The 15880-nt window shown below is 46.5% G+C and overlaps 1 protein-coding gene across 3 annotated transcripts; it reads right to left on the bottom strand.

The window, feature by feature from the left end:
- Positions 1-5737: 5737 nt before the first annotated feature.
- On the bottom strand, positions 5738-10549 carry LOC127019284 (N-alpha-acetyltransferase 20). Of its 3 annotated transcripts, none has more exons than XM_050901269.1 (6): positions 10457-10547; positions 10227-10251; positions 10023-10122; positions 8629-8764; positions 7482-7627; positions 5738-6068 (listed from the first exon to the last, which is right to left on the bottom strand). In XM_050901269.1, the coding sequence occupies exons 1-6, from the start codon at positions 10507-10509 to the stop codon at positions 5983-5985; spliced, it is 546 nt and encodes a 181-aa protein (XP_050757226.1). In that variant the 5' UTR covers positions 10510-10547; the 3' UTR covers positions 5738-5982. The 3 variants fall into 3 exon arrangements, with proteins under 3 accessions (XP_050757226.1, XP_050757227.1, XP_050757228.1); XM_050901270.1 differs by having other exon boundaries at positions 10032-10122; positions 10457-10546; XM_050901271.1 differs by lacking the exon at positions 7482-7627 and having other exon boundaries at positions 10032-10122; positions 10457-10549.
- Between the last annotated feature and the right edge of the window lie 5331 nt (positions 10550-15880).

The following is a 15880-nucleotide window of genomic DNA, read 5'->3' as shown; positions in this document are numbered from 1 at the left end:
AGACCTAGAATCAGGGTTTTCGGGGTATTTTTGTGCTGTGGCAGCAGCTCCCGCTCCGTGTGCGTAGCCCACAGGGGAAAGTCCCCATTCGGATGAATCGGCCCCAGATCTGGATGGGAAAAGGGGGAAAAAGAGAAGGGGGGAGGGCGAACTTTTGAAAGTGCTTTTATATCATCAACAGAGAGATATCTAGAGGGGGGAGTCAAGTTTTTAAATCCTTCCTATAAATAAAATTCAGGAAGATTTTTTAAATATTAAAAACCTTATATATTATGGACATTTACACTGATGTATATATTTACACATATATACTTATTTAGGGAATATATATGTTTTATCTATATTATTGTCGTGGTTTAACCCCAGTCAGCAGCTAAGCACCACGCAGCCACTCCCTCACTCCCCCCCCCCCCCCCCCAGTGGGATGGGGAAGAGAATCAGGAAAGAAGGTAAAACTCATGGGTTGAGATAAGAATGGTTTAATAACTAAAGTAAAATTTAATCTAACAATAATAATAATGAAACATAATAATAATACTAATGAAAAGGAATATAACAAAAAAAAGAAGGGGGGGGAGGAAAAGAAAAACCCACTAGTGATGCACAATGCAATTGCTCACCACTCGCTGACCAATGCCAGAGCCGCAATCTGCGCCTCCCAGCCAACTCCCCCCTGTTTATATACTGGGCGTGACGTTCCATGGTATGGAATACCCCTTTGGCTAGTTCGGGTCAGCTGTCCTGGCCATGCTCCCTCCCAGCTTCTTGCACACCTGCTTGCTGGCAGAGCATGGGAAACTGGAAAGTCCTTGGCTTAAGATAAGCGCTACTTAGCAACAACTAAAACATCAGCGTGCTATCAACAGTATTCCCACACTAAATCCAAAACACAGCACTGTACCAGCTACTAAGAAGAAAATGAACTCTATCCCAGCCGAAACCGGGAGACTTATCTATTTCCACTTACATCTATTTAGACATATACATATTTAAAGTTTCATTTATGATAGAAAAACCAGTGAGATAAAAGATCCCTCATATGGTTTTACTTTTGGGGGGCGGGGATCAAATCTCCAGTGCTGCAATACATAGGGCTACCAAAAAGGAGTGGCAGATTTGCTAATGCTCTTGGCTGTACTGAAGCATGCAGAGGAACATGGTTTTATGATATCTCAACTGTTACAACTGAGAACCCAAAGACCAGCAATGCCATCGACTCTAGGAAGATGTGCTGTGCTTGGGTCTTTGGAATGAAGTAGACTTTTTTTTCTTTTTTTAAAGAGAGTGAAAAGTCTTGTGGCTAACAACTTCTACTGCCAAGTACATAATCTCAGATGATCCACTCTGATGGGAAGTTCATAAAATGAAACTTCTTTGAATGAGAAAGATTTCCATTTTGGAAAAATCTCTTTCCAACTGAAGTCAAAATTACACACTGTAGTTAAAGAAAAAGGACATTATCGAAGCAATAACTCACCAAAACCACATCAGGACTCACTGTCACTAGTTACAAGGCTGCTAATGCTTCTTGGGAAAGCCTGGAAAACACGTGGAAGCGACGCCGATTTGTCCATTGTCTCTTCTTTGACCTTGATTGCTTTTAGTACAGATGCTAGTATCTCAGTAAGGTTTTCGAGTACTCCTATAAAATATCTTAAAAACTTATTTACTGAAAAAGCATAAAGCTTTTATCATGAAAACAAAGTCTGCTTCTTCTGAACATCTCCACTCTTATGAACAGTTTATTTCCTCTTTTATTACAAAATTATCTTCACAGTATCATTTAACAGTAAGTGCACAGAAACAGAAGATTATGCTTTCAGGAAGAGAGAATAAATGGAGGGAAGTAAGCTTTGCACAGGCGTAACACGCTCCAGAACAGACCTTGTTTTTAGAATTTGTGTTAAAATATTTCATATAAAAAAAATATAGGACAGTTGCCACATTCTTACTGTTAACTTTAAAGTCCATGCTACAAGTACCTTAGCAAAAATGCAGACACACACCATAGACGTACCTTGTACTTGCAGACCACTATGGATTCTTTCCATCTGTCTTGTACTTTCACAGCAGAAGAAAGGGCGACCACAGTGAAGTGGTGGCAGTTGACATCCAGCTGAGAGGGGAAAAAACCCTTTAGCATAAAGCTGGGTAGGAATCTAAAGCTTCCTTTTTTTGTGAAGATTTGTGAAGACAGTACAACTGAGTGGAGGAAAACGTATTCTGCATCATCTTTCGTACAGTTGTTGATACAGGCCACTGGAGCTTTTGCATTTTTTAGACAACCGTGCCTTTTTCTTGACTCATTGGCAGCTTTATTTTCTCTAGAACTCACTTTCCTAGATACATGCAGGTGACAGACATAGATATCTACATACATTTTCTCAAGCCTAAGTATAGTCAAGATTTCCTCACCCTATACGTCCCAAGTTGAACATTTTTATTAAAGAGTACAGCAACACATCTGTCCTTGTGAACTGCCTCGTTGCAAAAAAGGAATGATTTTTTCCAGGCCGTTTCTCCAAACAGTCAAGATCTTTTAAAACTGCAGTTGTGCCACCAAACCTGCTTAGGGTCACTCCCAGCTTTTGACTGTCCTTAGGTTTAACAGGCACACGCTCTACTCCACCTTCCAACAGCAAAAATACATAACAGTCTCAGACCCAGAGCACAACCCTACAGATGTCCACACACACCTTGCTGTTCTGATGAGGAGCCACTGAGCATCCCTGCTAGCACAGCTGCACGTGCAAGATTAGTTTCACCTACACTGTGAGTTACTGAAATCAGTGAATATAGTTTCTGAAGCTTTAAACTGAAAATTGTATCTTGACACTTCGCCAGAGTAGAAATGATCCGTAACTAGAACTCTACAAAAATGCAGTAATACAAATTGCAAACCCACTGCAGCAACAGCTTCAGAAACATTTAGACCAGGAACAAGGAAGAAAAATAAGCCAGCTTCATCTCATGCACAGGAAAGCAGCAGACAGAAAAAAGGGTCAGCATTCATAGCCCTTAGAGAAAACAGATTCTCCTTCCATTCCTAAACCCATCTGTTAGGTCTAAATATTGCAGCACTACTATGGCAATACTGAGAGTAGGGAACAACAGCCCTGCCACTGGAGATGCTATTAACTGATGCTATTTACGTAGCAGGAGACATAGACAGAGAGACATGTTTTTCCACACACAACCCCAAATTTCCTGAAAATTTATGTTTACAAAAAATAGCCATTTGGAACATATTGCTGAACAGCATTTGGCAATAAAACTTCCATGTGTTTGAGACACAAATTCTTGGTAATTTGCTATTTGCTTCCTGTTGTTGCTCCTTCAGAAATTCTACTTGTAGCCAAGTTATTCACTACTGGTTCAAGCATTTACCTTCCTCGTATTATCAGCACATTTACACAGGCAAGTAACTTAACTGCTCTTCTAAAATTATCCCAATGAAAATTACAGCTGTGAAAGAGAAGTAAAGGAGAGGTCAGGCAGCAAAAAAGCTCTGCAGGCTGGCACCAGTCAACACTGCACTCTAAAAACAAACAAACAAGAACAAAACCAAACCATGACCTTGTATCTTTTTTTCTTTTGGAGCTCATCCTGTCTCAGCATACTGTCTTGTCAGAGCATGAAGTGCTCTGGGAGCACCGGCAGCTGGGAGGGCGAAGGAGACACCAAGTGTTTATTCAGTCACACACATAACAAGTCCCAGGAGCGAGTCTGCTCCAGGGCTTGGGGCCCCCGATGCTGCCCCTGCCCCTGGGACACCTTGGCAGCTGCTCCCTGAGCCACCCGCGCTTGTTGGTCCGTCGGGGAACGGATGGTCAGTGGGTCAGCTCTTGGAGCGATGGGCAGAGGCGGAGGCTGCCAAAAATGAGGAGCAGGGCACAGGACACTAGAAGAGAGGAGAAAAGCGGCAGCCGGCTCGACAGCGGGGGTGTAGCAAAAAAGCACGAGGCAGGAATGGGACAGCGAGAGAAAGGCAGAAAAGACAGGGGCAAGAAAAAGGACAGAGGCACGGGGCGGGGGAAAGGGAGCAGGACAGAGACGGAGAAAGCAGCAGCAGGGACAGAGAAAGAGAGGCAGGAAGAGGGAGTGGGAGCAGGACACAGAAAGAAAAATAAGGACATTGAGCAGGATGGAGATGATAAAACCTGGGATGGGCAGCATGACAGAGAGGGATTAAAAAAAAGAATAGGGGCATGGAGCAGGACAGATGGATACAGTGAGAGACGACGGGACAGGGAGCAGGACAGAGCAACAGAGAATAAAAAAAGGAGGGAGTGCACAAGCGAGAGCACATGCAAGCTGGGAGGGAGAAAAAGACGGGCAGGGAGCAGCAGAGAGGGATGGAGAAAGAGGGAGAGGGAGCAGGACAGAGGGTTATAAAGAGAAAGTGAGATGAGGGAGGACCGAGGAGCAGAGAGAAAGGTACAGGGAAAAAAGGATGGTGAGATGGAGAAAGAAATATAGTCAGGGAGCAGGACAAAAGGACAGGGAGAAAAAGGAGAGGAAGAAGGAAGGAAGGATAAAGATAGGGACAGGGAGCGGGACACATGGAGAGAGAAAAAATAGGACAGAGAACAGGGGAGAGTGATTGAGTAATAGAGAGAGAGAGATGCAGATTGGGACAAAGAGATGGAGAAAGTAAAAAACAGCGATGGGCTGGAGGACCTGCTTCTGACAACGTGTCACTCCTGATGTCACTTCCATGGCCTCAAAAACGGGACATGGCACAAGACAGAGGAATGGGGGAGTGAAAGAAAAGGCACAGGGAATTTTTTAAAAAGAAAAGAAAAAACAAGGGAACACAAAACAGTGATGGGGAGCAGGATAAGGATGGGGAACAGGAGCGGAACAGGACACCGGACAGAAAGTAACAGCAAAAAAGGGACAGAAAGCTGGATATAAGGATGAAAGAAAACCAGGAACAAAACCCAGTATTTATTACACTGTGTGGCTAATTAAAATGTAAATAATCTACCAGCTTGAACAGAACTGCTCACCATAGTGGCTTAGCCTGTATCTCATCTAAGTTAGCATCTGTTTCTTGGCAGGGTACGCAGGACTATAAAACCCATGATAAAACACAGAGGGAGAAACACGAGACTTGATATTACTTAGTCTTAGTCCTAGCATGTATGGTCATTTAATACTCTGATCTCTGAATTTAATTTCTGCAAATTCCACATTTATTCATGCTTCTCCATTAAAAAAAAAAATTGCATTGTCTCAGGGTTAGATATAGGGTCATTTGAAGACGCTGTGAACATAAGCAGAGACTTCTCTTTTGCAGGTTCTTTCGAAATCCTACATTGACCTTGAAAGTGAGCAAGAAGAGTATGAGAAAACAAGAAATCTTTACCGCAGATTACTTCAGTGGACACAGCATGTTAAGGTATGTACGGGTACCCAGAACACAGAATTTGTCTTCATTCTGCTCCATGGTGGAGAGAAAGCCTCGACTGCTTTGGTTGTCTGGCTTTTTCAAATCAACAGTGAACCTAAGTTCAGTCCCGTGCCTGTGCCATGAAGAGGGGAAAGACATTTTTACATTATGTATAACAGGTTTATCTTCTATGCAAGTATTAATACATTGCCTTCCCCTGCTGTGTTTCTTGGGTATTGTACAGTATTTTCATTGGTTGTGAATAAATGCATTTGAAGAGTTTTTACTGTTACTGACTTCAGTTATTTTTTGTTCGAAAGAAAACCAAGACGACACCATATGTGAGGTAATTCCATTTTAATAGTCTCTGAATTTCCAATATTTGAAAGGAAAAAATAATGGGATAAGTGCAGGAGTATGCAGCCATTACCAACAGAAGCAGAATTAGTAAGCTTCTCAATATTGCTTTTTGGTATTACATGGGGAAAAATGTTGAGCCTAAGATTTCTCATCCGTAAGTTCTTGGGGGGCTGGGGGGAGAGGGAACCTGACGCTCTTAGTAAGTTCCTGAGAATCACAGCTTACAGTTACTCAATGTCTTCTGGTCTCACAGGATGAGGCAGAGGTATAATTGATTTCTTCTCCGTATCTCTGGAAAGAGCTTTTCTCATATCTGTGGCAAAAGGAAAAAAAAAAAAAGCTGTTATAATAAGACAGTCATTGCACAAAGCCGTATTAAGTGAATTCTGCATTACAATAAGGTCATTTTTAATCAAGAAGATTTCATAGAATCATAGAGTATCTCGAGTTGGAAGGGACCCATAAGGATCATCTCCCTGCTCCTCGCAGGACTACCTAAAACTAAACGATACGACTGAGAGCATCGTCCAGACGCTCCTTGAACTCTGACAGGCTTGGTGCCGTGACCACTTCCCTGGGGAGCCTGTTCCAGGGACCCACCACCCTCTCAGTGAAGAACCTTTTCCTAACGTCCAGTCTGAACTTCCCCTGATGCAGCTTCGTTCCATTTCCTCGTGTCCTGCTGCTGGTCACCGGAGAGAGGAGATCAGCGCCTCCCCCTCCGCTGCCCGCCTTCAGCAAGCTGTAGACTGCGACGAGGGCACCCCTCAGCCTTCTCTTCTCCAGCCTGAACAAGCCAAGTGACCTCAGCCGCTCCTCACAAGTCTTGCCCTCGAGACCTTTCACCACCTTGGTCGCTCTCCTCCGGACACACTAATAGTTTGATGTTCTTAACGTTGTTCAGCAGCAGTGTTATCAATTGGAATATAACACTGCATGAAACTCAACTGAATGGAAAGGAAATGGGAGGCTAAAAGGACAAATACATGATTTAAGGCATCTGCAACAATGGTAGATGTCTGTCCATAGCTCCTGTATTTCATAGTACTCCTGCATATCAAGTGAATACTGCAAGAACAGAAAAGATACACAGCATGGCCACGTAACCCTTTGGGGAGGATACTTAAAGGAAAGAAAGTCTAGAAAGAGGAAGCAGCTAGTACTTTAGTTTTGTTAACAGAATTAACATTAACATACTTGAATTTCCATGTTCCTTCCCTTTTAAATTGAAAAGGTCACTCAATTCTCTGCCACTGTTGACCACTGACACTTGTAAATTTGTAGTTAGACATCTGAGAACAACAAAGTTTCAAGTCCCTGTTACGGGAAGAAACAAGGAAAGCACTGCAATTCCTTCCCCCAATAACGTCAGAAAAAAGCCCAGCCACTGGGTGTGAGCATTCCTTGGAAAGAAAAATTAGACAAGAAACTGCATTTTTATTTTCATCTTACCTACAGGATAAGTGCCTTTGTACTTACTAATTTATTATTGTTTCATAGTTTATTTTGCCACAGATGCTACAAAACATGTAAAATGCAAGATTAAGTTTTGTAACTGATGTAATCTTCAGTAGGAAAAGCTATCTAAAGGAGTATACAAAATCCCATTCATCAACAACTATCTGAACTTGTTTCATACAAAAAAAAAAAAAAATCATACAAACCAACCCAGGAACCCTCAACATGAGAATGGTTCCATTCAACTTGACGCAGAACAAGTACTTACCATAAGCATCTTCATCTGGCTCTCCATTGCTAGCAGAGTAGTACTCTAATACTGTCCGGTACACACTGTAGCCTAGTTGCTTATACATATTTACCGCAACCTGATTTGATACTCTCACAAAGAGATCGACGAAAAATCCACCCTTTCTTTGAAAAAATAAAAACCAAAAAAACCACAATTAGGAATAGCAGGTGAATGTATTTCTAAATAACAACCCATAACTTGTAATCAGACCAAGAGCAGGTCTGATGATGTGGTATGCGAATCAAACATCTTTCACACTGTAATAACAGATGCATTCCTTTATCAAGGGACAAATCCAGTACAGGCACAAATTTCATTTTATTTTTGTCACATGACCATTCTTTTACACCAGCCAGTGGGTTCAAAATTATGAACAGAAAGAACAGACAAGCTAAACACCCACAAGATGTAAGAAATTATTTAAAAAAAAAAAAAAAAAGGCACATTTTAGATTGCATTGGCTTAGGGACTGCCTCCTTCAAAGTGCATGGCGGGGGGGAGTGGTGGAGTCAGTCACAAAACTCAGTTGCCCAACAGGAGACAGCCCTTCTCTTCACAAGGCAAATTTTTCAAAACATCATACTATTTTCCAATTTTACCAACTACAATGGGGTTGCCCTACCAGCATGAGTTGAGGACATTTCCCTGTGGATTCATTTGACACTAAATTAAGTTTTCAGCAGGTACAAGCAACCAAGCACGAGATAGAAAGTAAGCTAAGATACTGCCTGCCGTACAAAATTTGTTCAAAGTTGTGCCTGCGGGAATCGCACAAAGACCATGATTACTGAACAAGTATGTTTGAGGCCCTATGGGAAACAGTGTTGACATTTCATGAAGCTCTTTTCCTGTCAAGAAAAGGACCTTTTATACAGTATATCTATTGGAATTCAGGCTACTTCCTACTCATTCGGGCAAGTTAGCTTTCATAGAAACCCTGACATCTTAAACCGCCAAGCAACTTTTTTAATTCTTGTTCTCTAACTACGGGGAATTTCAGCAAATGAGAACACTACTTAAAGCAAAGTTCTGGGTCTGTTTCATGCAAATCAAATATCTAAGCCATGGACAGGTGTCTGCAGAAAGATTAAAAGATAAATTTAAAGATAAGCATAGTACTCACTTTTCTGAAATTTCTTCCAGTAGTTCCATCAATTTAGCAGCCAAACCCAGCCGTCGAAATTCTGGTGCAACAGAGAGAGCAGTAACATGCCCATGCCACTCTTCCCTAGCCACAGAGCCTTCTGCTTTACCCATTACTGTGAACATACAGAGCATCAGAGCAGTAGCAGCTTTGGAATAATGCACCACCCACAGCTATACATCTTCACAAAAGAACCAAGCAGTGTATAAACAAACATTGCAACGATTGCAGTAAAGGCTCAAACAGGGATGTCTATGTTATCACTCAGCGATTCAGCAACCACTAAAAATGTCATTTTGCTCAAGTACTACACTAGCTTCTTGACTAGTGTAAAAAAAAAAAAAAAAAAAATTTTTTTTTGCAAATTCATTGTTTGAGGCATGACTTCCAAATGCAAATTTTAAGCAATTCTTGTGAGTCTTTAACTGAGCGGAATTCAGGATCTGACTAAAATAATGGAGAAATGGAGGGCTAGAAGCCCAAAACTAACTCACCATCCCAGCAACTATTGGAGACTTTTCGTGACTATGGCAGAATAGAGCTTGGGAAGCTTTGCCAAACTAGCAATAGAAAGCTAAGGCCCCGCAAACATGGTATGTTTAAGGAAAAAAAAAAAGGGAGGGGGTGTTTTGCGGGGCTTCTTTATAGTTCCTCTCCTTTCTACACAAAGCCAAACCAGTGTTAGTTCACTAATGAATATTCACACTTCCACATGGTACTCTTATAAACATCAGTCACTGCTAATAAGCAACTGATGTCGTGGGTATGGAGAAACCTTCTGTACAGCAAATGCTTCAAGCTTTACTATGTTAAATACTTCACTTCCCAGGGCCCTGCAAAGACCCTTATTCTGCCCCACCCCACCTCCAAAGAGGGTGGTGAAAAACCTGGAAGGAATAAACAAATCAACAGTTCTACTTGGAATTATGTCTGAAAAACAGGAATATTCCACAGCAAATAAGCAACTGACATTCAGACCCAAGGCATTCCTTTACAGGACAATGCAAAACCCAAGCCCAGCATTTTTACTTACTGATGACCGACCGTGTGAGATCAGAGCTGAGTGCAGGAACTTAATTCCAGGACTACAGAAACGCTTGTACGCATATATTCACCTGTATAAAACCTGGGTGGACGTCACCGCAGTCAAGACTCCCTGCCCCGCTAGGAACGTCAAACCGAAAACTACTGCTGTGAGTCCTACGTACTACCCCGAGACATGTATGAAATGGGAAGATGGTATTTGGTGTTCCTCTTCCCTGTTGGGTGCTTGGAAAACGCGAAGAGTACGAAAAGCTCCCGCGTTATGATCGCCCAAACACGCAACGCAGCGAGACGGTAACACCGGAACAGCCGCCGCCGCGGAGCCGCACCGCACTCACTGTAACCCATCAGCTCTCCGCCGGGCGCCTCGGCGACAATGAAATACTCGGGCCAGTGGGCCAGGTACTGCAAGTAGAACGGTATCCCGTACTGGGGCGCTCGGTTAAGGAGCAAGCTGTCGCCGCCACGGCTGCCGCCGCCCGCGCTAGGCCCCGCGCCTCCTCCCCGGCGGCCGGCGGCAGCGGGAAGGATACGGTCTCCGTCAGCGGGTCCAGGTTGCTGCGGGGAGAGAGCGACGCTCACCACGGGCCCGGGCCCCGCCCGCCGGCCGGGGCGCCCCGAGCTCCACCGGGGAAAGGGGGGCGGCGGCGCCTGAGGGAAGGGGGAGCCCCTGGCGTGCGCCCACGGGCCCAGCGTGGCGGAGAGCGAGCAGGGGCCGCGGAGTGCAGGGAGAGGAGAGAAGAGAAAGGCGGACGGCGCTCACATGTTGTTGAAGCGGAAGAGGTCGTCGCAGGTGAAGGCGCGGAGCGTCGTCATGCTGCTGCTGCTGCTGCTGCTGCTGCTGCTGCTGCTGCTGCTGCTGCTGGCCCTGCCGCTGCCGCCACCCCGGAAGCGCTCCCGCCGCCCAAGGGCCCCTTCCGTCACGGAGAGGCGGCAACGGAAGCAGAGCGCCCCGGCCCCGCCCCCGGCGGGCCGCAGCGGGCAGAGGCGGCGGAGCGGCTGCGGCTGGGCGCGGGCGCCGAGAGCAGCAGGCGGGCGGCTGGGAAGGCTGAGCCCGCCGGCGGCGGAGCGAGGAGCGGTGGGGCCGGGCCGGCGGGGCTGCAGTGCCGGGAGGCGCTCGGAGCCTGGCTCCGGGGGGCCGGGAGAGCTTGTGCAGCGCCCAGGGACAGCCCCGCGGCGACCCCCGGGCAGGACAGCTCCACACCCCGAGTGCACACACAACGTGACCATAATATGCCGGACAAGAAGTGCTACGGTGCCACAACAGCATGGCACAGATGCTCTGTGGCGGACGTGGGAAACGCAAATGCCGTGGCCTGTGACAGAAAGTTACTGTCAAAACTGGGACAACGGATGCCCAAGAAGCCAGGCACTAAGACCTAAGACCGTAAGGATGCAGGGAAGAAACGCCAGAAGACAGCCTGCTTTACGTCTTCACGTGCTGCTTCACACCTTCCAAAAAAAGCTAAAAAAAAAAAAAAAAGCATAAGCTAGTCATAGCCACCAACAATAGCACCGGCCCTCCCATACCATGTGCTAGCCCACCTTCTTACAGCACTCTGCTCGCCGCCTCCATTGCCCTTTGACATGCAGCTGGTCGCTCTGCGTCTGAAGAAAAAACAATATAAAACAAGTCACCCCGATGTGGACCAATAGCTTGAAGAGGCCAAATGTCTTGTTTCCTTTTGCATATGCCTTCTAAATTCTAACTACAGCCTGCAAAAAAACAAAGAACAGACATTAAGACCCACACATACAAGCTTTGGGACATTCAAGATGGCACTGGCTCAACTACCATACAAACAGCTGCTCCCAAGAGGCTTGAGTTGCCCCCTCAGCACCTGAGAGATGCTACAGGAATGACTCTTTGCACCAGCCCAGAGATGGACCATATGGTCCACGAGAAGAGAAACTAGACAGATCACATATTACCGCAGCACCGTACTGCTACACTGCCCCTAACTCTACCATTACTACACCCTCAGGCAGGACAGCTCCTACCCAAATGCACACACAGACCGACACCGCACACAGACACTACAAATGACATGACCAAAAGATGCAAGAACACCACGCGCTAACTCCCGGAGGGAAAATATCACCAGCCACGAAGCCCTGTCGTGCTGTGACAGCAGAGTACTGATGCTCTATGGCGGCTCCAGAGAAGAGTCAAATGCCACAGCCCATGGCAGAAAGCTGCCATCAAAACTGGGACGATGGATGTGTGGTAAGCTGGGCTCTAAGACCCAAGACTGTAAGAACATGGGGAAGAAACCCCCAGGAAGAGGACCACACAAAAACAGAACTCTCAAGAGAAGAGCTGCTGACGCAGCCTGGATTGCTGCCGCAACGATGACCATCCAGAAACATCTACGATGCAAAACAGGCAAGACAGATCCACGCTTCTAGCTTCGACTGCAAGACAAGAAGTGCATGACTGTCACTACACCAATGAGGCAAGGCATTCGAGACCATCGTGATTGCTACAGAGGTGCTCGCTGAGCTTGCCAAGCGCAAAGCGCAACAGTGGGCACCAAGACCTGTGGAAGGTATGGCATAGGACACAGAACACAGACTACACAAACTACACCACGACACACACACAGGCTGGAACTGCCCTGCCTGGCACACACTCACATCGTACACAACTGACCTCACACCCTCTGTCCACACCTAAACACAACTGATCCTGAGCAGCCCTCTCCACGGCACAGACTTCAAACCCCGTTTGCCCTACTCTGCAATCCCTTGCCACCCCACCCCTCTCCACCCATAGCATGTGCCCCTCAACTTAGCTTTCAGACTGCCAGGGAGGGTCAGAATCCATCCTTGACAAGGAACATGCTGGCTACCCGGCACGCTCCTGCCAGTGCCAGGTTCCCCCTCCATCATCTGCAAAACAGAGCGCTGCCAGCCACTGGCAAACCAGACAACACCAGCCTCTTCCACAACACCACCTTCCTCAGAAGCGCAGTGTCACCCCACTCACTTGCTCCGCTCCCAAAAATCAGGTGTTGAGACCAGCATCTCCCACAGCACCTGGAAAACCACAAAGATAAAATGACCATTGTGCTTGGAAGCAATCACCCATTCTGCAGGGCCCACCATGCTGCTCTTCACATCGCCAACTCACCTCAAATCCTCAGCCATTTCTGAAGAGAGCCCTCCATGGCACCTGCAACACCAAAGGGAAACACTTCACCGAGTTGCCTCACGCTACTTTGCGATTCAACTCTAACCCAGCCGACAACCACCTCACCTTCTTGGGCCACTTGTCAGCATGCAGCTTCACTCCTTGAGACTGTGGCATCTGAAAAAAAAAAAAAGAAAAAAAAAATTCTCACAGAGGAAATGTGCACTCTGAGATACCTCCCAAAACCATGGGCTGCCTGCAGCAATACCTCTCTCACCCTCCTTCACCTTGGCCACTTGCCCACCCTGAGTCTGATTCTTCAGTCATCCACACTGAGGCCTGTACCCACCTGTAAAACACAAACAGCAGGGAATGACTACAACGACATCAACAGAACGACATCTCAGAACTAACTGCTACCTGAGCCCTCTCTTCATCACTCACCTTGCTCAAGTCAGCTCCAGTGCTGAAATCCCACTTCACACTTCGCTTCACACCTTCAAAACAAAACCAGGAAAAGCTATAATCTAGTCAGAGCCACCAACAGTGGCACCTGCTTTCTGACACAACACTCTGTTATCCCACCTTCTTATGGCCCTCCACTCGGCTCCCCTGTTGCTTCATAGCTGAAGGCTCTTTGCTCTGCATCTGAAAAAACATTAGAAAGCCATTCATCCAGAAGCTGACTGATAGCTTGAAAAGACAAAAGGGTCTTGTTTCCTTTTGATTATGCCTTCAAAAAAAAAACCAAAACCCCACCCAAAACACAAAAACCCAAACAACCACAAACTAACTATAGCCTGCAAAAAAAACCCAAACAAAAAACCCCACCAAACCCAGACATTAAGCCCCAGACATACAAGCTTGGGCACATTCAAGATTCAAACCCGCTTGACTACCATGCAAACAGCAACTCCCAAAGGGCTCAGGTCACCACCTTGACACCTGAGAAAAAACAAACACAATGGAACCAACTCTGTGCAACAGCTGCCAATAGCTACTTGTCACAAGATGGACCTTACGGTCCCTGCCAAAACTAACCAGCCAAATCAACATGTTACCTCACCACTGTACCACTACCCTACCCCTGGCTCTACCGTTGCTACACCCCTGTGCAGGACAGCTCCAAACCAAACGCACACGCAAACTGACAGCGCATACAGGCACTACAAACAACATGACTGAAAGATGTGAGAAGATCACATGTGAAAATGACGACTCCTGATCAAGAAACCCTATGGTGCCATGACGGCATGGATGGTCCATGGCAGCCCCAGAGAAGAGTCTAATGCTACAGCCCATGACAGAAAGCTGTTGTCAAAACTGGGGTAACAAATGTGAAGAGGGACAGGCTCTAAGACCTGAGACTGTAAGGACACAGGGAAGAAACTCCTGTGAAAACAGAACTCTCGAGAAGAGCTGCTGACACAGCCTGGATTGCTGCCAAAAATGACCATCCAGAAACATCTACGATGCAAAAGACACAAGACAGATTCACGCTTTAAACTCCAAATGCAAGACAAGAAGTGGTTGATGGCCACTACAGTGATGAGGCATTTGAGACCCTCGGGATGGCTACAGAGGTGCATGCCATGCTCCTTGAGCACAAAGAGCTACAGGGCATCAAGACCCGAGCAAGGTAGAGGACACAGAACACAGAGTACACGGACTATGCTATGACACAGACACAGGATGGAACTGCTCTGCCTGACACGTGCTCGCATCATGCAGGCCAGACCCCGGGTCCTCTATCTGCCTAAACGTGACTGATCTCGAACAGCCCTCCTCGCTGCTCTCATTTTCAGGCCCCCTGCCTGCCCCCTGCCTCCACACCCAGGCACCACCTCCCCCAATGGCCTTTTCCCCTCAACTTCTCTTCCACAGTGCTGGGCATCAGATTCCATCCGCAACAAATTCACATCCTCTACAGCGTTCCTTAAATTGCCACATTCCTCTTCATCATCTGCAAAACAAGAGTGCCAGGAGTCAACAGCATGCATGAAATTGCTCTTCACCACTGTACTGCCACTTACAACACACCTCTCTCACGACCATCTTGCCCCACTACTTCTACACCTCTTGAGTCACAGCCCCCATCTCAAGCTTCCAGGGCAGCTGTTTCTCATCCACATGTTCTCTCATATCCTGCCCCCCAATCCCTCTCCTATTTGTCCTATACTAGGTAGCCAAGACATCCTAGCCTAGTTTTCAGCGGCACACCCATTTTGAATTGCTCAGGCAGAGCAGAGGGCAGTGAGAAGGGTGTATCTCAACACAGGACATCAGGGCACAGAGCACCATAGAAGCAGCAAGAAGACACCCTGTGTCTGTGAAGAAAATAAAAGTGGCCCCAGTTGGTGCTTGGAGGTGACTTGGGACTCTCTGTACCTGTGCCTGGTACTCTTGCAGCCTCTCTGCATGCAGGAAAAGGTGCCTGGACATGGCGATGTTGGGAGGTGGTTACACGGTGTCTCTGGGGCTGCTGTGGGGAGTGAAGGGCTCTTCCAGGGTCTCTTGTGCCATTGTAGGGTCCTTGGAGAACCACAGTGTTGTTCATGTTTCCCTGGGAACTTTCCCTTCTGCTCCCGTAACAGGAAAGCTCAGCACAGTCCTCCTTCTTGTAGCACCACTCCTCGCAGCGGCTGCCTTCCCAGCCCCAACCTGGGCAAAGCTACTGCTACCAGGAGCCCTCACAGCTTTTCACACCCTCCTCACCTGCCTTAACCCCACCCCTGTTGTCAGCTTGGGACAGCCCCAGCCCCTGGGGACAAGCATGCCTGGTCCTACCAGAGATGGGAAAAAAACCCTATCAAAGCAGACTCTGAAACATAAATTTCATTTGAGCATTTACTGTTTATTGAGAATGTATGTTCAGAAAGAGGCACCGAGGCTAAATCATGCCTCATCTTTAGGTTTACATGCTTTTATACATTCAGACCAACAAACAACGCTCTAGATAAGGGAAAACTCATCGCTATTGGACTGGAAAACATCAATCTTGGCTAGTCGGTAACTAAGGCTGTTACTCGAGATTAGTCTTGTAAGTGCATACAT

This window comes from Gymnogyps californianus, chromosome 8 (genome assembly GCF_018139145.2).
Source record: "Gymnogyps californianus isolate 813 chromosome 8, ASM1813914v2, whole genome shotgun sequence".
NCBI classification, from domain to species: Eukaryota; Metazoa; Chordata; class Aves; order Accipitriformes; family Cathartidae; genus Gymnogyps; species Gymnogyps californianus.
This window is presented reverse-complemented; position numbering and strand designations above follow the sequence as displayed.

What these genes read in the sequence shown, in the direction of transcription:
- LOC127019284 (XM_050901269.1), bottom strand. Translation starts at nt 10,509, where the DNA reads ATGACGACGCTCCGCGCCTTCACCTGCGACGACCTCTTCCGCTTCAAC. An exon ending in TGGACCCGCTGACGGAGACC is followed by an intron (nt 10,123 to 10,226) that starts GTATCCTTCCCG and finishes CGAGCGCCCCAG; the next exon opens with TACGGGATACCGTTCTACTT. An exon ending in GCCAGATGAAGATGCTTATG is followed by an intron (nt 6,069 to 7,481) that starts GTAAGTACTTGT and finishes CTTTTGCCACAG; the next exon opens with ATATGAGAAAAGCTCTTTCC.